Consider the following 21,229-nt stretch of genomic DNA (forward strand, 5'->3'; position numbering starts at 1 on the left):
AACACAGCGTGTGTGTTATAGACTATCCATGATGCTATTTTAGCGAGGTTTTGCCTCTGATAGAGGTATTCACAGTCTCTCTGTGTCTGTGTCCATTACACAGAGTGCTGCTATTTCGCTCCACATTCCATGTCATCAAAGGCACTAAGAGAGATTGTGTGTGTGTGTGTGAATCTGTCTGTGCACAGAACACACACACACACACACACACAAGTGGACTAAGACCACTCTCCACTCTCCCCATAATTCAACACGTTTATTCACTCCAGCTCTATCCTCACAGTCAGTTTCTATAAAAAGACATGGCCATAGCATCCAACAGTCCATCTAATCCTTTTCTCTCCTCCAGCCTGGATGTAATGAAATCCTCTATGCCACACCAAAGGTTATTTTACCCAGTGACATAAGAAAATGATAAATGCCAGTGGTTATGATATTAACCTAGCAGGAGGGCTTTTGATAGTGTGTATGTGCGTCTGTGTGTCTGACCTGGGTCTCAGACATGACATAGAGGTAGTGGTGATCAGAGGAGAAGGCCATGTCTCTGAGGATGGGTCCATTTTCCACTGCCTGCACCGTCTCATACTGCAAAGCACGAGAGGAACCGTCTACCCGGATCTGGAAAAACACAGAAGGACATAAAGATTTAACATATTTAACATGCATAATTTATTTATTCACAAGTTATTGTGTAAATAAAATAGAATGAGTAAATGACAGGGTTAAAAAATATAACACCGATATGAAGAAAAGTTCAAAAAACAGCAGCAGAGTGACAAAGAGGATTGGTAATAGTGCCCTCCACAATGAAGGACTAGGCAATGGAACCAAGGTGGTGTCTAGGGCAACAAAGTGTGCAATTAGGCGCAAAGGTATCATTGAAAATGTACTTTTAAAAATTATTATTGGCAAAATTGACAATCTACTGCATATTGCCTTAGGATTCTTTCATGCATCATGGCTTTCTGTGTTGTATCTGTGAAGCTCGTCTTTCTCTCTTCTCAGCCATTCAAAAGTGATTACGGTAATTAGGCATCTAGGCAAGAGGTGTGGTTTGTGGGCCCCTAGGTGTGTTTACTCAGCATAAAGTGCATGGAATAGATCCCCACACACACTTGGTAGTGTGATGGAAGTGTTCTGGGTTGTGCCCGAACATCTGCTTACATAGTCACTCACTCAAACACGCACACACACACAGGCGCACATGCACAGGGGTATGTTCCAAATTATCCTTTCTAAATGTGGTCCTCTGGCTGTAATTTCCCAGAAACACACTCTGACACATACCTACCCAAGCGACTTTCAGCACTCATTAGAATATACGCTCACACACATAAACACAGGCCTGTGTGGGCTTGTGGACAGGTGTGAAGCAAGTCTTGTTAAAGTTGTGATGACTCTTGGTAGTTCTTTGCGCTCTTCAGCACTTAAGGGTTCACAGGTAACAGGCAGTCGGAAGATAATTGGACAGGAAACAGATGGTCGAGCAGGCAGGTGAGTCACTTCATGATTAATTACAATACGCTGATGACAACATACTCTCTGTGTTCTCTCTGTCAGCATATCATTAAAAATACCTTTCAACCGGCCTGCCTAAAGCTACAGTCACTGTAGGTCAAAAAGCCGTAATTGTTCTGGGCAGGTAAACTAAACCCTTTGGTGAACTTGTGCTGTACTCACTGAAAACAAAACTGGTTATCTTTCAGTTTTTGAGAAACAAGAATAAGCTACTGACTGAATGACAGTCCAACCCACCTTCACTTTATCCTTCATTATTACAGAAACAAATGAATCCAATCCTCTGCTACCATCCCATGGCACTTTTTGTTGTCTTTGTTTAAACAAGCTACTGTACAGCAAAGAGAGAAACCTAAGTACACAGGGTGCAGTTTAAATCCTGCGCTACTCCTGCTGCTTCTACTGATATCTAGTTTCACAACATGACATTTCTTTAAAACAGGCACTGTCTTTCACCCTGATTTCACCCTGCTCTCTCTCCTTCTTTTTTTCTCAGTCATTCTTCCTCTCTCGCCCTGCCTCCTGCTTAGCTTCTGTAGTGATCTTGATCTCTAGGGACCTCGAGTTATGTGTATCAAAGCTTCACACACTTTCACTGGGAACTATTGTGTGTGCTTGGGTCAGTTGCACAGAAAAGAACAGAAGGCGAATAGGAGGTAGAGAAAGAAGTGAGGGAAGGTAGGAAGGTAGGAAGAAACTTCTACACAAGCCAGGGCCAGATTCAGCGGGTGAAGTTATCTAATCTGCCCGATAGGGTGGGTTAATTTGAGGCACTGTGCATTTGTGTGCAGCACACATTATGTGTGTGTGTGTGTGTGTGTGTGTGTGTGCATGTATGCAAAAACGTGTGTGTATCAGCTTACCCCCACTGCATATTAGAGAAGTGTGGAGCCAATTGCTGAACAGAGTTAAAGGGCAGACAGTCTATGGCAGTTTCTGAATGTAGAGTTTTATTGTGTTGGGACAGATCCACAGTCACCAGGGAGCACAGGGGCTTCAAGAGGAAGCTCCTGTATATTATCCCTCAATCTGACCACCAACAAAACAAATGAGCCACCAGGGAGAGCACAGCATGTCCTCAAGCATGCGTCGCTGGCTGGTTTAGTCACACTGGGACTGAAGGGGAACACGCAAGGGAAAAAGACTGATTTAAATCAGGTTGTACAGGGCAGACCTATTTGTGCAATAATTGGAACATATAAAAGAGATTTAATAGCAATTTTACCCCGTATTTTTATATCAACACAGCAGGTTCACCCTGGGCTTGTGTGTTTTATAACAATGTCAACAGCGCATTTAATTCATTCTGCTATCAAACTCTGTGCTACAAAGGATAAACATTCCAAAATATCCAAAAGCAGTCTATAGTACTCTAAATCAAATGACAATTAATAGCTAGTGTATAATTATTATCTCTACAAATACACAAACAAATACACACACACACACACACACTTTCTACAGACAAACAGCCTACTCAGAGTAGACTGAACACAATCAATACTTTAATTCCCTTGATGAAAAGCCAAAGCTAATGATTATGATTTGTTATGAAACGCCTAATCCTACTTTCATTGTCAGCCACAGTAATTATTAATATATCTTTAAGTAATTTTTTCATCAGCCTAAAATCATTAGGCAGCTACAGTGGTGGTAGCCAATATTATCTGATTCCTTTTCAACAGTAATAAAGTGGATTAGCTGCTCTATGCTAAATGGATTACAATGCTAATCTCTGCTATCACATTAGCACTACACAATAGAAAATTCACTGCCAGACAGACTTCATTTTGCCTCCGAGTAGTGGGAAGGTGAGAAATGCATTGGGCCCACACATAAATGCACATACTGTACAAGGAAGTGTGTTCATGCAAACACTCACATGTACAGAAACAGTGGCATTTCACTCTCTCTTTCTCTTTCACATACACACACACACACACACACACACACATACATACATACACACACACACACACACACACACACACATTCACACAGGCTGTCTGGCTGGAGCTACTCATATGGTAATGAGGGTTACTCTGGGGAGAGTGGGAAGAGTTACTAGCACTTTTAACTTACAGAGCACACTTCCTCAGTCCTGCAAAATGTGTGCAGTAAATATTTCTTCGATAGCTCTGTGTGTTGAGATCCATGTGAATACGTGGGAGATACATGCTATATCACAGATCTTACAGAGAATATCCTAGGCCTCCATAAAGCAACCACTCTGGCCATGAACTGTATCCCCCTAGTGGCTGTAACAAAAAAGTATACCAACACTATCACTGTAGACTGAAGACAGTGGTTTTTGCAGAAAAAAAACAGAGTAGGTGCACCTGTATTATATTTTCTCTGTGACCTTTATGCTCAAAAAGACACAAACCTTCAGAGCAAATGAAATATGTATGCTTTCAAAGCTTTTTCAGACCTTCTGAGATTAGTAACTATCCACTGTGTTGGACAGAGTGCGAGGGCAGTGTTGATACATCAGAAATACTGACAACTGTAGATAAATTAATAAAACTGTTTCAGTGTTACAGTGCAGAGAAAAACAAATCCAACCCCTTGTGCAGATGGTATCTGCCTTGAATCTGTCAATGAAAAAATAATGTGCCCAAAGTGACTATCTCCCTCTCTCCATGGGGCTAACAGCTAGCAGAAGGTGTGATACAGACAGGGAAGCCATTCCGGTGTGAAAACCACAGGCGTACCCTCTCTTACTTTCCACATATTGGCACCACAAAAGCACATTTCTCTTGCCTCTGACTCTGCATGGAATCCATTTTGAAGCAGATTAAAATGCAACACTGAGTCTTATTATACATACACTACTCTAGAGAAATAAAATACTAAAGACTTGAGCTTAAACTGTTTGTGTTATCTTGTACAACAAAATTAATAGCAAGTATGCTGGGAAAAAATGCAAAATGCAAAATATCGAAGAAAGCACATACTACCAACTTCTTAAAATGTCAAAAAATTAGAGTCCAAAAGACACCTTATATACCAAGGGACAATAAAGTTGTTGGCCCTCCGGAACATTATTTTTAGTGAAAATGGTGATACAGATGCGCACTTCTATTGATTTTACATCATCTCTGTGAACTGGTATGCCATTGTGTAGAAACTACTTTACATCAAATGGTGAAATAGAATGCCCACATTTTAGGGGGAGTTTAGTCAATACTCAGGGGAGATATAAAATACAAATGTTGTAGTGCTAGAGCAGATGATGGTTGTGGCTAAGTGCAGGAAATACACAGCAAAGACAACCCCCTCTGGGCAACACCACATATGGGAAAAAGCACAAAGAACACACAATAACTGAAGGAGAATAACTATGTTTCTGAGTTAGGACAGTGAGAGGAGACTGCAGAATTGTGTCCTTGCCTGCTATGGCATGGATTTGGGGTGGCAAAAGGAAGGCTAGTCACACAGAGTTGCAGTCTGTTAAGCATGGCACACACACTAACACACCATGGCTGGAACACACACCATGACCAACATGCTGCTGGTGGAAGCCAGAATAAGCTGCTGACTAAAGTATCACTGTGGTCTGACATGGGCCATGCAAATACAGTGAGGTGAGTGGGCCGGAGCAAAATGTCATCCAAAGTCATACAACATGCTGGGAAACTGAAATTACCGCAACCATATTGTGTGAGGAATTCCACCAATCCTATGAAACATGTGCATGGGCAAACCCGGAGTCAGTGCCAGTACTTCTACAGCCAAAAAGGGTCATGAACCTTCTTCTGACACCATGATAAAAAGGACATGGAGCCTGGTCACAAAAATAACTTTAAATACAAGAAAAGGATTTAAAGAGAGTGATGTATTTTGTTGTGTTTTAACAACTTCTTCTTCTCCTTGCAGTTTATTTGTAGTGCTGGCCATCATTCCTTCAAGTTTTAGTAACATTTTACTCACTAACTTCACTGCTAAGATCAGGAATTGTGGAAACTCTGGGGATGTGATTAAGATCGAGATGTAGAACTGAAAAACTGTTACCCAAAGGTATTACCCAAACTCTTGCTGTAAATGTCTATTAGATCCAGCAGAACCACTTCCTTCTTTAACTTTAAGCTACCGTACTTAGTGTAGCTGTTGCATGAAATCAGTTTTACAAAGCAAAGAATGATAATAACAGACATTTGGCATGCATTCTCTTTTATTTGCATGTCTAAATAAGTGGCTTAAATATTTGGATTACACTACTGATGGGGCCTATTGGATTCCTAATAGAGCCGCATCCCCTGATGGTAGCAATAACACTGTGAGTAAGTAAAATATTGTTATAAGCAATAGGAATGATAGCAAAAGCTACTGATTGTCAAAAATAATTCCTGTTTATACAGGGGGAGTATGACTTTGCTACATTCCTGTAGCTCATCCAGGACATTCACAGACAGCCTAATATTATCATAATAATGTGAATGAAACATATCCAACATTTCACCTAAAAACTAGTAACATCTTTGAGTGACTCCATTTTTAAAAGCACGTCAGTCAAAACAGGAGCAAAATTTGCCGTTGGGGTCTCCTGAGGTCTCCTATTTAAGCCCTTAGATCCTTACCCTCTTTAAGATACCAATCAAACATTTTAGAGCGATAACAGCATAGCCCGATGCCAAATGCAACTGTAACCCAACCTGCCACACTTCGCTCAGGTTTCGACCCTCTTTGTCAAACCACGGCAACAGTGTTAGGTATTCAATCGGGCAAGGCAGGACATGCAATAAGAGCCTAGAGAGAGAGACAAGCCAGACAGACAGAGACAACTGAGAGGAACATTCACTGTGAAAGAGAGAGGAAGAAAAGAAACAACGTATCGTCACTACATAATGGCAATGTGTCTCTCCACGCATTCTATTCATACCGACAGCAGTACAATGATGGCTGTCTGATTGCCCAAATCTGTCCAGCTCATTGAAACATATGGCGGACAGAGAGAAAGGGGGTGTAAGAGGGGTGGAGAGAGTAACAGAAGGAAAGGGGGCTAAAAGGCGGACTGGATCCATTTCTCAGTGTCAATCAATGCCGGGACAAACTCTCCACTTCCACATTCAATGCCTCAGTATATAGCTTTAGGCGAGATGGACTGGTGCAAGACTTGTGGGGGAGTGTGGATGATTTGACATTAATCTGAGGGTATTAATGAGGATGTGGCACACTAAAGTGGGATGGCAGGCTGGTCATTTACCACTGCAGGAGCAAGGAATAACAAACAAGCTTTTATTCATCACCAAAAGTAGTTATTAGGGACAATCAAAGATAGACATGTTTTTAGTTTATCTGGGAGGGACCCTGACCGGAAAGGAGGGCACTAAAGCAGTGTGGTTTCTGTAACAAGTTCTGACACATGAATAACTAATGACATGGTACTTTGAGATCTACAATGTATTTTGGCATTGTATTTTATGTTTTATGACAAGCTATAATGGAGACATCTTACCGTCATCCAACGGCACAACATCGACTCAATGCTTTACTGCTTTCCTTTACAGAGGTGAAATATTCATTCAGTTCATTAAAGACACTTTTAAAATCCCCCCTTCTTTCCTTCCTTCCTTCTTTCCTTCCGGCTCGACTCCTCTCACTATAGGAGGATGAGTGGGCTAAAAACCCCACAGAGTGGAACTGAACTCATTCTGTGCTTTAATTCACTATTCTCTGTTTTATGTTTGCGATTAGGCATATCTGCTACACAGCAGGATTTTAATTAATGCCTTTCCCCCATCGCCTGCACTGTGAGAGAAGGTGCTTTGTGGGTGCAAATCAGGGAAATGTCATTGTTAGCAAGGAAGCAACTACAGAGCCTCGCGTTTGGCAGTGTCAAAACTATGAAGAAATATGACCTCTACAATGGCCCTCCTGTTGAGTTTGGTTTTATTGAGGTTAATCCTCTGCAGATGTTTTATTTTGGCTAGCTTGTTTAGGAATGGAAGGTTAAAGGAAACTGCCCACAGCTCGGTGCTGTGAGATTAAAGGTCGTGAAACTAAGATACTGGGTATGTGTCGCTGTGTCAGCAGCAAATCCAAAGTAACTAAAGAGAGAGCGGAAAGGTAAAGAGAGAGAGAGGAGTTATAGGAAAAAAAAGCAAAAATCCATTTAAAGTTTTGTCAGTGAGCAAGCATATGTGCACTTATGTTTGTTTCAATTGGCGCTACTCCAGTATCTACCACCTCACATCTGGGATTTGACACTACAGCAGACAAAGCCTCAGGGGAACCCCTGGCTCAGTGACTGACCGTTGTGGCATTAAAGGTGTGGTACCTGTTAGCCTGCAGGTCCATGTGGCCTACTAATCTAACCTTATCCCCCTGCTGAGAGATAGACAGAAAAAGCAAGGAGAGAGGCAAAGAGAAGGACAAGAATGTTATTGTGAGGGATGATGGTGTTGGACGTGAAAGGGGACAAGTGTCTGGAGGCTTCTTAACTCATTTCTCCCCCCACTCTCCCCTCCTCCCTCAATCTCCCCCATGGCTTCAAGGGGTGAGTGACAGGTCTCCCTGCTATCATTGCCTTTACTGCTGAGCTGCCTTAGAGCGCCATGGCCAAGCAGGGGGCTCACAGCCCAGCTTTTGTTACTCTTTTCCTTCCTTCCTCTCCTTTTGCTTTTGCTCTTTTCTCTTTCTATTGCACTCCCTCTCTTTCGTTCTGTCTCAATCTTTAAGTCATGAGGTTGACTAAAACACCTGCAGTCTTATGGCCGGTTCAATCTTGAGAACATTTGTGACCTCTTGACTTTGAACAACTCACTCAGTTTCTCTCATTTATTTTTTCCTGTTAAAAAATGTTTTACTTTCTGGTTATGTTTGTTCCACACAGCATTCATAAGCTGCTATTTTGTATGTTGTCTCACCTAGATCCCCCTCTTTTGTTTGAGCTTACACATTTTTACCATTTACTCTGTCAGATGTGACCGGAAACAAGAAGCCTTGCCAATTTGATGGGTTATTGTTTCATTGATATGTAGTTATTGGTGGCACCCATTTATTCCAGAAAATACAGAAAAATGCTTTAGCATTTCATTCTGTAATGTGGATGTGGACAGGAAGGCCTCCTCTATCAAGCAAATAGGGAAAACCACACAAATACATTCAATCTGTCCAGCGAACAGCAAAGCTGTCACAAAATGCTTTGCTTCTTCTGGGCAATTGTCCGTTTTCCTGTTCCTTATTCATCAACTGCTCCATCTCTTATGCTTTTTCCTTTCAGTCGCCTCTTTCTGTTTTCATGGTCTCGCTTTATATCTTTGTCCATCGATTTTTCCTTGCAATATGCATCATTCCTTTACTTCTATTCCTCGTCCTTCCTTCGCTCTGTCTTATCCATTCCAATTTCTACTTCACTGTCTCATTAGAGCCGCAGCAGGGTGTTTGAGGCGACAGGTAGAGATCTCCTGACAGACCTCATTTAGTGCAGACAAATAACTGGCCTGGCTGAGAAAAACCTATACGCACATTTCTCTTTCAAACCAATTATTTCATCTACTGTTCTCCCTTTCTTACCCAGGTATTCTGCAGTGATAAGAGCTGCTGTTCCCACCACTGCTGCAGTAGCCACTGGCTGGGCCTCAAGGACCCCACTGAGGCAATGGCATAATTTGAGCGCACATCACCACCTGTGTCTCTATTAGTGGTGCAACCCAGTGGCAGTGCTACAGAGTGGTGCGCTCCCCATTATATTTTGTGACCAGAGGCCACTGTGTGAAAGCTTTGGGAGCCATTAATGAAGTCAACATGCTCCCCAGAGTAGTGAGGGCACCAAATCAGCCTATTGTGTCGAATCAAGACTTGGCCTTTCAGGCGACACAGCAGTGCACAAAGTCAGAGCTTATGGATGCCATTCATTTGGAGGAGTGCGGCTGGCAAACTGCTTTAGCAAGTTGAATAGTATAAATACAGCCCACTGAGTATAATCACGTTGAGATAATACTGTGTGTGTGTGTGTGTGTGTGTGTACGTGACAGAGAGGGAAAGGTTGTGTGTGTTCTCCACATCTTTGAGAACTGTAGCTCCCAGGAAGCTGGACATGGAGTTATGGTAGAGCAAGAAGTGGCAAGCTTTGATGTTAGAGCAGCAGAGGGAAGAAGAAAAAGAGTAGGTTGAGGAAGAAAAGGCAGAAAGAACCATCTATCGCTATCATTGTTTTCTTGTAACTTAAACACATTTAAAGCTCTATTTATTGTGTTTATTACAGTATACGAATAGTATAATGAAGTAATAAATATACCACTGACTTTAACTTAGGTGTAAACAGGGTCTTTCTACTTTCTACCACTATAAATATCATTATATATATATATGTGATTTCTTGCCTTGGTGACCACGAATTGGAATATGCTGTTTATCTACCTCTATGTTTATCACAATACTGCTCTGTCATTTTCCTGCCTCCTTTCCTCCCACAACAACTGGCATGCAGCATTTGGATGGAGGAACTTTCTAGCCAAAACCTCTGCCCAAAGCGTAAAGTGCATACATGCATGGAGGCTTCTTGGAGAAGTTGGTTGAGTTCAGACTTAAGACTTAAAAAGCAAATATACATATGAACAATACGTATGTTCATTAGTATGCTCTACATGCATATATGTAACAATGGAAGGACAAGGTGGTCCATTCTTCCACTGAGTCACATATGTAAGTAAACTTAATTGCACTTTTCTCAGTTGACCACATCCTGCTTCCTTAGCTGTCAATCAGCAATTTATCCAACCGTTGAGGATAATGGGTAGAGGAATCTATCATTAGTTTGTCTTTTGAGCAAAAGAGACTGAGAATCATTGACCCACGATAACCTAAGGTCATGATGAAAAAATAGCATGTTGGAAAAACCTTAGATCAGCCTTACACAGAACAGATATCCATAGCTCTCTTAAAGAACCTAAGATAAATCTGAACTCTTCAGATAATGGTCTGGTGATGGACTTTGATCAACATTCACAGGATCATCTCACAGACACCCCCTCTGAGATCTATATCTATCTCTATGTAAGGCTGAACAGGAACAGTGGTGCATTCTTGTATTTTAAAGGGGTAAATTCAATAGGTTTTTGGTGATTGTACCATGCTCTGCTTCTATAAATGTCAATCAGCAACCTATCTAACCAGGGTGGTGGAGAAGGGCCAGGTCCCCAAAGAGATATCTAGGTCTGATAATGACCTACTGACAGGCTCAGATCAACTTTAGGCAAGGTGAAGCCGTGACTTTGAGAACTTTTTCATCCCTTTTTACCAGACTGTGCTTTGTTTTAGGTGTTATCTATCTGTTTCTTTTACTGTTTATCAGTCTGTCCTCTTCTCTCTGGTCAATACTAATTTTCGGCTTGTTTACCAGAGCAAACAGAGCAGTTCATTGACTTCAAGGGTGTGATTGGTTTCCTGGGAGATAAGCACAAATATATAAATACACAAAGAAATGCACAAACTTACACTCACACTCGCATTAACAATTCTTTTACACTCTCGCTGCATTAACAAAGAAACTGCCAAGAATGAGATAAAACCCTGAACTTTTAACTGTTAAACCACAAATGTGGAAAATAAAGTGTTTTAAAGAGTAAGGCATAAGGGAAGAAGGTAGTGTTTGTGTGTGTCTGCGTGTGTGTATCCAGGTGTGTGAATAATAGATGGGGAGCTGAGAGCCAGACGCTGTCTGAGAGCAGACATCACCCTGGATCCCGTTACCACACACAGCCATCAGAATAACTCTGGAGACTCAAGCACACACATGCACCTAGAGTTCAAGCATTCACACACAAGCACAGGGCTATATACGTGCACAGTTCTGTGCACACACAATCACATAACCAGTGACCTTTCTGTACCTCTGTGCTCAGATTCTCAAAACAACACTATCTCTGTCCTGTGTCTTTGCTCAGGTGTAATCACAGAGTCGAGTAATATGATCATACGATGGAAAATTGAACTCTTCTTTAAAAAGATTAATTTGATGAAGTGCACATTTTACCGGCAATTTTCCTGAAAGTAGTGGTATGGTATTAAACTTGTGTTATCCTCTATGATGAGGACATACTAGACAGAGTGATACACACACACACTTATTAAATCTATGGATCACTGACTGAAGCTGAAGATCACACACTCATGAATTCAGGAATGACCAATAGCCATATCTTTCGGAGATTTATTTGTGTGTGTGTATGTGCGCGCACGTGTGTGTACCAGGGTGTGTATGGGGAGGCATTCATTGCCTACCCTTCAGTTTTATGTTGTGGTGATTTATGAGGTTCCTACCAAAGTTTCTAATTAAATAGGGAAGCACCTCACAACCAATTCCTCAGAGATAAGCAGGTGTGAATTTCTGTGTTCCCTCCTTATTGTCTGTGCAAGCGTGTTTGTGTGCATATAATATGTGTGTGTGTGTGTGTGTGTGTGTGCATATAATATGCGTGATTGTGTCTGTGTGTGTATTCCCTTGTTTTCAACCCCAAGGGCGGCTCCTTTTTCTTTCTCATCTCTCCTCTTTGCCTTTATTCCTTTATTAAACAGACTGGCACACTCCCTCTATTATACCTGTTTTCCCACTGAAGTGAAAAATTGCATTGCCGGCATAGCAGGGGACAGCAGGAGGGATACAAAGAGAGGCAGAGAGTGAGAAAATGAAAAACAAGGAGAGTGAGGAAGATAGGGAGAGCGAGGAATAACACTGCACTAAACCCTCAGGGCATGTGTTGATTCACCAACTGCTATAATAATGGAAATCATTGGAGGAAAGATGGTGAGACTGAGAAAGAGCAAGACGACTTAAGGCCAGTGTCCACTGAAAATGGTCTGGATGCATTCCATGAAGCTTGTCTGTGTTGCAACAAATACAGAACTGGTTCATTTAACAGTTTCATTCTCCACCGGTCATAGGAGTTGTGCATGAGTGGACGTCCATGCTGCTATTTTTGCCACATCATTAACTTTATGCATTTGGCCTATTATAGTTTTGATGAACCTGCATACATGATTGAAGCATAAAAGATACTTTTCTGTAGGGCTGTTTCTAGTCATTTTGATGCTCTGGGCCAGACACCCAGTCACACCCCCAATTATCTTGTCATGGCCAAATAATTGATTGGTATTTTAGTCTTATTCAGCTTTATTCAACTTCAGGTCTGTGCATGTCAAACAACACACAGCCTAGTCTGCAAATGAATATGTCTATGTTATAAGTCTTACCCTGGTTATTATGAGGGTACACCTGCACACATACATGCACAGTGTCCTGGTTATCTTCTTGATCATAATCAGGATATGATGTTTGCATGGAATATAAGCAACCTAAATTGTTTATTTATATCTCTGACTCTTGCAGTGTTACAAGTCAAAAAAACTAAATGGGTCACAAAATTAATGATATGACAGCAATTGCCAAATGCCAGCCCCTAATACATCCCCATACAGAGCCTGCTCGAGAGACTCAAAATCAGGTGTGTATTGCCGTGCGACCATTGGATTCATGTAACAATATGATGTGCACAAAGGCATGAGTGGGATAGACTTTCTGAGAGAAAAATTTAAAAATGTTTTTCTCTCCTTTGGCACACCCCTCCAGTTGGTGGTGATGGTGATGACCGCCTAACTTGCTCTTACCTAAAAAAAAAAATGGCCCTGCTTTTCTGAGTAAAATACATGATGGATAAGTGGACATTTGTCATAAGAGAGCACACAAACACACGGCAGGGTGAGAAGGCAGAACAGAAATATGTACCCAGAAGATTGGGACTAGTTCCCTTAAGTCACTTCTATTTTCTTTTCTCCTCTCGCTTTTGTATTCTCACTTCAAACATCTACCAGAGGCAAACACATTAATCACAACACAAGTTAATTTCTACGTCTGCCTGCTTGTGGTGCAATACCTCACCCTGAATTATGTCTGACACACTGGAATTGTATCATTAGGCTACGGCCCTACTTAAAACTTCAATACAGAAACAGGGTTTTTGGAGCTTGACACAAGAAAAATAACTACGATGCATTAGTCTGAGTGACATTTATTATTTTGTGACATTGCAATTGCTTTCAGTTTTGTGATATAAGCTAAATATTGTATTTGTATCACTTTTTCTTTCAAGAAGTCAAGAAAGTGACTACTGACCTGGTCATGAACTCATTCAGTAAGACTTCGTCCTCTGTACTATTTTCAAAAACATTCCCCCTTTTTACCAATGAAGACATCACGAGTATAAGCCGTTCCTTCACCGACTCCGCGGGAGGTTTCTCTAAAATTAGCGCTTCTTTATCAAGGGAACGCATTAGAGCTTCACGCCCATGCATTATGCCGTAGCACAAAAGCAATGTATTGTGATAATGATAATGGAGGCTTCACAGTGGGAGTCAAATAACTTCACCCCATAAATAAATGAGCGTGTTGTTTCAGGGTGGTTGGTTATCTAATCACAAATATGAGGAAACAAACAAGAAGGAGGATGCAAGCATGTGTGACTAAAAGTGATACCTATACAGCTACATTTATAAGCATGTATATGTGTGAGTCTGTGTGTAATTACAAATACTCACAGCATGGAAACAAACACATTAGCTACTGTAGTGTAAAACATAATGAATATAAACACAGTTGATGGAGTGTCATGCAATTAAACATGGCAGAAAATTCAATTCTCGGTCAACATTACGGCTAATCTGTCAAAGCACAGACCCATAAATTGAATATTGTTCTCGATTTTTATCAAACAGTTGATTTAAAGTATGTGTGGAGAATTTGACACAGCTGATATGACTGGCTAAGGGCATCTCATAACTACAGTCATTCACTGTCTTACTTCTATTTCCTCTCCTGCACTCCTTGTCTGTCTCTATCTTTAACATCTCCTCTCCTCCTTCCTCCTCCTCTTTGTTTTTACATTCATTTCTTCCCTGCCTACCTATTCTGTCCTTTTATGACGTGACATATCAAAGTATGATGAGCAAACAGGCAAACCAAGTGCCCCTGTCGGAGCAGAGCAAGCCTGAAAGACGGAGAGAAAAAGAGACAAAGAGGAGAGATTGAGAGCAACTGAGACAGATCACCTGCAGAACGTAAGATAGAGATGGGTGTAAGCCGCACTAAAACTTGAAGACAGATAAAAGTTAATTCTTTCTCTGGGAGAGACAGAGAAAGAGAGGGAGAAGTCTAAGAGGATATTTGCTGAATGGGGACTGTCAGCTCGCGTTGTGCAGAAATCCTCTTATACCTCAAAATTTCAATTAGGTGGGGAAGCGTTTCGGTGCGGTGCGCTTCTCTCATTCTGCGCAGGAAGTACAAGGTGCATGAGGTGGGATTTGTCACAGCAGCGACAGGCCTGCTCCACCTACATTATGATTCAAAGAACACACACACACACACACACACACACACACACAAAGAGCGCTCCCCCTTATAACTGCCAAAGCCATTTCGACAACAGTGGTACACTTGATGCTACTTCAGTGTTCAGTGAGCAGTGTTGCAATTGAGTTTGTTCCACTGAAGAGAATCTGAAATTTAAACTCCACAGGTTTGTGTCGGGCTGCTGTCATTTGTATGACAGCTACAATTACACTATGTGTCAACCTCTTCAAGTGACACTGGTTTAAAGTAATTACAATGCCAAATGTAGCAGCCCATTTTCATGGTCTGTTTTCATTTCATTTCCACCTTAGTGTTCTGCTTTTAATTTGATCTTGTCTGTCATTATCTCCCTTACTATCATACATTAATAAATAAATTTGACTTCTTCTTAGTGTTATCATGTTCCCAGATCTCAGCTATAAGCATGGTGAGAATAATGTTACCATGACTAATGCGAATTACCAAAAGTATCCAAATAAGACACAGGAGCTTATCAACTTAAATATCCTTTACTGTCTTTGTCTATCTTTGGCATACCTTGGCTGTCTGACAATACAAAAAAAATCTACTCAGTTACACCAACATGATTCCCCTTTCTGACTTTTCCCTTTTCTAACTTCCCCCCTCTCTTTATTCCTCCCCACTTCCAAGCTAGTTTTTTTTCCTGAGCTTATCCTTATTCCATCCATCTCTTCCAAACATTTTACCATCTTGCTGTTTAACCCCGCATCGTTTCTTTATCCAGCTCCTGTTATCTCTGAGTCCGTTCTCTCCACAAACCATCACTCACTCACTCTTTGCCATTCTCTTACCCTTTTCTCTCTCTAGCCCTTCTGCTCCTTTCTTTCCCAAACTCAATCCCGCCGTTCTCTTCCTCTCACCTTTTCTCCCCTTTGCTCTATTCCCAGCTTCCCAGCTGGCTTTCATCTTCCCCAGGTTAGATTACTGTAAAGCACTGCCTGTCTGCCAGCATTCCTGAAAGCTTTTCATCTCTGCTCTGATTCATCTGGGGAGACAGAAAGAGTGAGGGAGAGTGGGGGAGAGAGAGCGAGAGAGAGTGAGAGAGAGGGGAGAGGAAGAGAGAGAGAGAGAGAGAGAGAGAGAGAAAGAGGGAGGCTTGTGCTGTGCGACTATGTATTTCAGATTCTTCAGTGGTTAACCTGCACTGCACACTGCACCGTGGGCTGATGGGAAATTTCCCCGCTGGTCTCTTGGCTGTCTGTGAAACGCCCACTCAGAGCCGAGAGCACACCTCACTGGGGACAGACAAATATGCGTACACATACGCGCACACAGATGGCTGAAGAAAGATGCAAAAGGAAACACACACACACACACACAAACCAGCGTAGTCTGAACCCACATTACACGTGTAAAGAAACATCACAACACTTTACATTACAAGTAACTAAAAACACAACACAGAAAATGTCCCTTTTCACACTTCTAGTACACACACTTTCCCAGCAAGAAGATTAAAAAATCATCAGTCTACCAAGTAAACTGACACCGTGTTTTCTACAGACTTGCAAGTTCAGACAGTTAAAACCAGAACTACTCTGGCAGCATGGTGATACACTGGGAGATGTGTTTATGGTGTAGCCTAATTGAGTCTGATAGGCACCGCTCATCTCCACACAGCACTCTGAAATTTACTCAGCCTTGTGAGAAAGAGCGCATGAGATGTAAATGCAACAGAAAAGTGTGTGTTTCTGCCCACATACATGTATTGACAGTTTATATACAGCAGTACAGGTTTAATTAAAGGAGGCCCTCCAACTGTTTATCGCTCTGCTTCAGTGTGTGTGGCTGTGTTTACTGTATGTGTGTGTGTGTTCCTGTGGCAATGGGGCACAGTGTCAGTGGGTGGATATCCAGCTGTAGGTACACTAGAGTACAACATTTATGTCCAACCTGAGACAACTGCAAAGTTTGGTTACTGAGAAAACAGCATTTATACTGCTGTGTACTGTATTTCTGTGTGTGTGTGTCTGTGTTATAGCAACGCATGTGATAAGTTAAAACAAAATGTGTTTTTCTTTAACTATGTTCTTTAATCCAAAATAACCGCTCCAAATGTCTACAAGCATTCAGTGATTCCTCTGACACTTCTTATTTACTTCTACTCTCAGTATCTTGAGGTAAAACATGACTAGGCTCTCTACTCAGGCATGACATGACTAGTGATTTTAAAACATCACTGAAACTGGGGCTGCAAATAGTAATCTGTTGATTCATTTTTAAGTTGTTACAATTTCAAACAATAGCAAAAACTGGCCATAACAAGTTGTGTGAGCCTAAGTGGACATCCTCAAATTGCTTGCTCTGTCTAACAAACTGTACAAAACCCAAAGATGTTCACTTTACAATGATATAAATCAAATTATCTATCCATCCATCCACTTCCTCTTGGTCAGTGTTGTAAATTGACTTTTGTATTATACAGCATGTGTGAGCATTTTTACTGAGCCTTCAACCAAACTTTATATCCTCCTTCAGACAAACAGTCACATTCTTATATCCAACTTTCAGCGTGCTAGGTCTCTCCTCTGTGATGGGCCTGTGTGATGATATGGTGCTCTGAAGTATTAAGGGCATTCCCCATGTGATATTTATGGACCTGCCAGTCTTTCGACCCTACTCACAACTCCCACACTCTTTAATCTTACTGCTGTCATCTACTGTCACTGCCTTATGACTATGGCCTTGGCTAACTGCCAGCCAACACATAGGCAATGCATGTGTGTGTGTGTGTGTGTGTGTGTGTGACACTGTTGAAATATAGCACCATTGTATTGTACAGTAGAGAGCAGTATGTCAGTCACATGTAAGCCAGAAATGACAGGCAAAAAAGAGGAGGAGTGCTGAGTGATAACAAAACCGACATCCCAGTGCTGTGGTCGTATACAGACAACAAGTAAATGCAAAAATCACAGCCTTCACTCAGCCTCCAAACCCAGTATGTAAGGGGCAGCCCACAAATTAGGCAAGAAAATAGGGAGCAAAAGAAAACAACACTTGAGAGAAGAAAAAGGACGGATGTGGAGGAGAACAAAACTGTCCTCAAAGCAGTGCTTTTACACTCTCAAACAGAATTGAATTAGCAATTTCTGAAAATAGTGACTCTTAAGTCTTTGGCAGAACCTACCATCCATCCCCACAAAGAAAAAAAATGAAATTACACATAAGGAGAACATTAACATGTATGTCATGATAATTCTTATAATCAAAGCTAATAGTATGTGGTGCTTATTTCCCTAAATTATCTACAGTTTTCTCAATAGGCCCTCAGAGGCTGTTGGGTTGCTGTCCACATCCTGTGTGTGCAGATTCAGAAATCACTTGAGGCAGATGAGCAGGCTCAATGAATGAGTGAATAAATGAATGAAGTGATCAAAATTCTGGCAAATGGCCTCTTACAGCATTTGGAAGAATGAAAAGGCAGAAGCCTTGATGCACATGCACAACACACGTGTACACACAAATACACACAAAGACAAGAGCAGAGCCTTATTCTCTTATGATAAGCATTTATCACTAAAGCCTTCCACAAAACAGCTAATTTGACAGGCTCTGTGGTAAGCTCATTGTTATTGAAGAGGTGTTGTGAAATTGCTGTGATCAGCCAAGTAAGTAATTTTAAAATGAAACATCGACTATAATGTGCGAAGTTGGAAAGTAGCATTTTGCAAATTCTTTATAATAACGCACGAATACAATGTGAAGTTGTGTAGTTCGTACACAGTGTGGAGGACAAATCGTTTCTATTGTTTGTGCATCATGAAATGAACTTCAGAGATGGATAAATATGGATAAAAGAAAGTATTAATTGTAATTTGTCTCAAGCACAGGGAACAAGCAACCAGAGCTCTATTCTGGTTTCTATAATGTTTTTAATCACCTAACATGCTACTTAAGGGTCACTCTCCCTAAACCTGGTGTAAGACTTCAAGCTACAGTTGAACGTGACAATTTCTGCTGAACAGCAGAATCTACACAGTGATTTTTTTAGTGTCAATGTTTGATTGGAATGCTTGAATAACGGCACAAATCTAAAACCAACATATGCATGAAGTATCACTTCTGTCGTCCAATGCCAAACATATTAACATAGTCCAAACAGACCATCGTCAGGGTCTCCTTCTCAGAGTAGCAGCCGACGGACTGAATGTTCCTCCCTCCCTCCAACCTCCAGAGTGGGTTAATTGCACAGTCTGGAGGCGAGTGCTGCCTCAGTGCTTTAACTTTGGACACAGACAGATGGGTGTGCTCACCCTTTTCCTTTCTCTCTCTCTCACATCGTGTCTCGCTCTCTCCATCTGTCTCTCTCTTTGGGATGGAAGTCGAGCATCGTTATCTGTCTGGAAGTCTTCAGGTGGACATGCCGAGGAAGCACATTGACCAACCTTATCCATTTTCTCTATACATCTTTCCCATTCGTGTGGGTGTGTAGAGTTACTGGAACTAATACTGTCTAAACTGTAAAACCAGTACATGTAAGACTAATTGTGTATGTGCTGGCAGTGTAGCGTTCAAAGCACGATCAATAAATGCAATTAATACCACAAAACATACTGCAGCATTTTTTGCTAGTTGTCACTGTATGGTAGTAGTAAAAGGGATTATTGTTATCACTACTCAGCTAGTCTGTGTAATGTCAGTCTTTTGGGAAATTAACATTTCCCTGTTTTCCCGCTTCTTTGCAAACCCTGCAACTTACAAATGGACCGTCTAAATGAGTGATACAGTGTGGAATTTGCTGTACTGGCATTTAAGCCAAGTTTGACTTTGGCAAAATCACCACATTTCTTTAGGAGGCTACTCTGATTCAATGGGGGCGGGGGGTGTCAAAGATCCAAAATTATTTATAGGTATGCTGAAAAACTCCTGGGATATAGTATTTGCAATACTTTTTTTTTATTAGTGTTTAGCCTCTTTCATAGATACTAGCATAAAAGTACCAATTTGGTATCTTAGAAAAGGTAAAATATTGTATTTTAAGAGTCATTTACCAAAATTATTTCACCCAGGCCAGTCAGAGTCACATTACCAAGGTTTATGTGTTTTGTGTTTTCAAAAATCAAACCAAGCAAGGAAAGTGAATAGGGAAGCATTCATATTGTTGGACTGTCTGTGCTTACTAGAAATGCCTTACTGATGGTTAAACGGCATGAGACCCAATTTGATGTTTACAAATCTAGGATGACACTCTGCTGGACAGCTGTGTGTCGCTAAAGCGTCGATTTTAAGCACTGAACACTCAAAATCAATAAAGCTACCAAGTCAGCTTTGATGCACCCCCCAAACTCATTTCCCTCACTCTCAGCCCCTAAACCGTCCCATTTGAGCGCTATCATTTCCATCTCCCAGGGGCTATGTATTTTAGCAAGCCCAGGCATAGCCCCTTGGCTTCCCATGATCTGTAAGCATGTGTGTGTGTGTGTGTGTACGTGCGTGTCTAGAGGTCTCAGGCCAGGAGATGAGGGCTCTAGGAGGGGACTCGTAGAAGGATTAGCTTTTCTATCCTCCTCCACCTCTTTACCATTTTAATGAGGCAGGGCCAGAAGGTCTTTCTTCTGCCCCAGCCAACTGTGTCATAGTCTGGGCCTGGGGACAGAGTACGGCTGCAGGGGTTCAAGGATGGCTCTAATACAGCACAGCCATTGTACAGGGAAATGGAGTGAGATATGGCGCTGATGAGAGGTGAATGAGGAGATGTGTGTGTGTATGAGTGAGAAACAGACAGAAAGGGAAATATGTGGGTGTCGTATATGCACAAACCTCTATGTGAGTCTTCTCCCAGAATAAAAGAGTAATTTAGGCCTTTCTATGGGCCTACCTCCAAAGCTCCCCTGGTATGCACCCCGATAACACAGAGAGGGCACATGTGGATTAACTCTCTATTGAAGGAACTGTAATTACCTGCTGATATGAATATTATTATTATTACTAGTGGGCAAAAACCTGACAGTTTTCCTTTCAAAATCCACAAAACCAGCCAACTGAACGGTAAGGGTTAACTAAGAAGGAAAAATGAATTGGGTGGTAATGCTTCACTTCATATTTGCATCATCACTTTCACAAAAGACAACAAATATCAGGCTAAGCCAGTGAAGGGACAACTGTCTGGGACTGTATTGTCCTGGAATTAAACAAATACACAAATGCTTCTAAGTTATTTTTGGTGGTTTCTTTTTAAATTACAGTTAATGTCTATATATTCAACTGATCGTGAAATAAAAGATATGTTAACAGAAAAGACTAGTTGATTCAGGGCACTGTAATCAACAAGACGTGTGCGTGCTACTGTATTCAATTAATAAATTGTCTCCAACATACACTTCCAAAGCCACCTGGAGTTAT

At 41.3% G+C, this 21,229-nt stretch overlaps 1 protein-coding gene across 5 annotated transcripts in view; it reads right to left on the reverse strand.

The window, feature by feature from the left end:
• Window positions 1-21,229, reverse strand: part of plxna4 (plexin A4) — a 240,020-nt gene that overhangs the window by 96,809 nt on the left and 121,982 nt on the right. For 4 of the 5 annotated variants that reach the window (XM_042403692.1, XM_042403693.1, XM_042403694.1 and 1 more), the window contains one exon: window positions 490-618. In XM_042403692.1, coding sequence (XP_042259626.1) covers window positions 490-618 — 129 coding nt within the window. Of the gene's footprint in view, window positions 1-489; window positions 619-15,747; window positions 15,873-21,229 lie in introns of those variants that run through there. The other variant, XR_006094002.1, reaches the window with a different exon arrangement.

Source organism: Thunnus maccoyii, chromosome 23 (genome assembly GCF_910596095.1).
Source record: "Thunnus maccoyii chromosome 23, fThuMac1.1, whole genome shotgun sequence".
NCBI lineage: Eukaryota > Metazoa > Chordata > Actinopteri > Scombriformes > Scombridae > Thunnus > Thunnus maccoyii.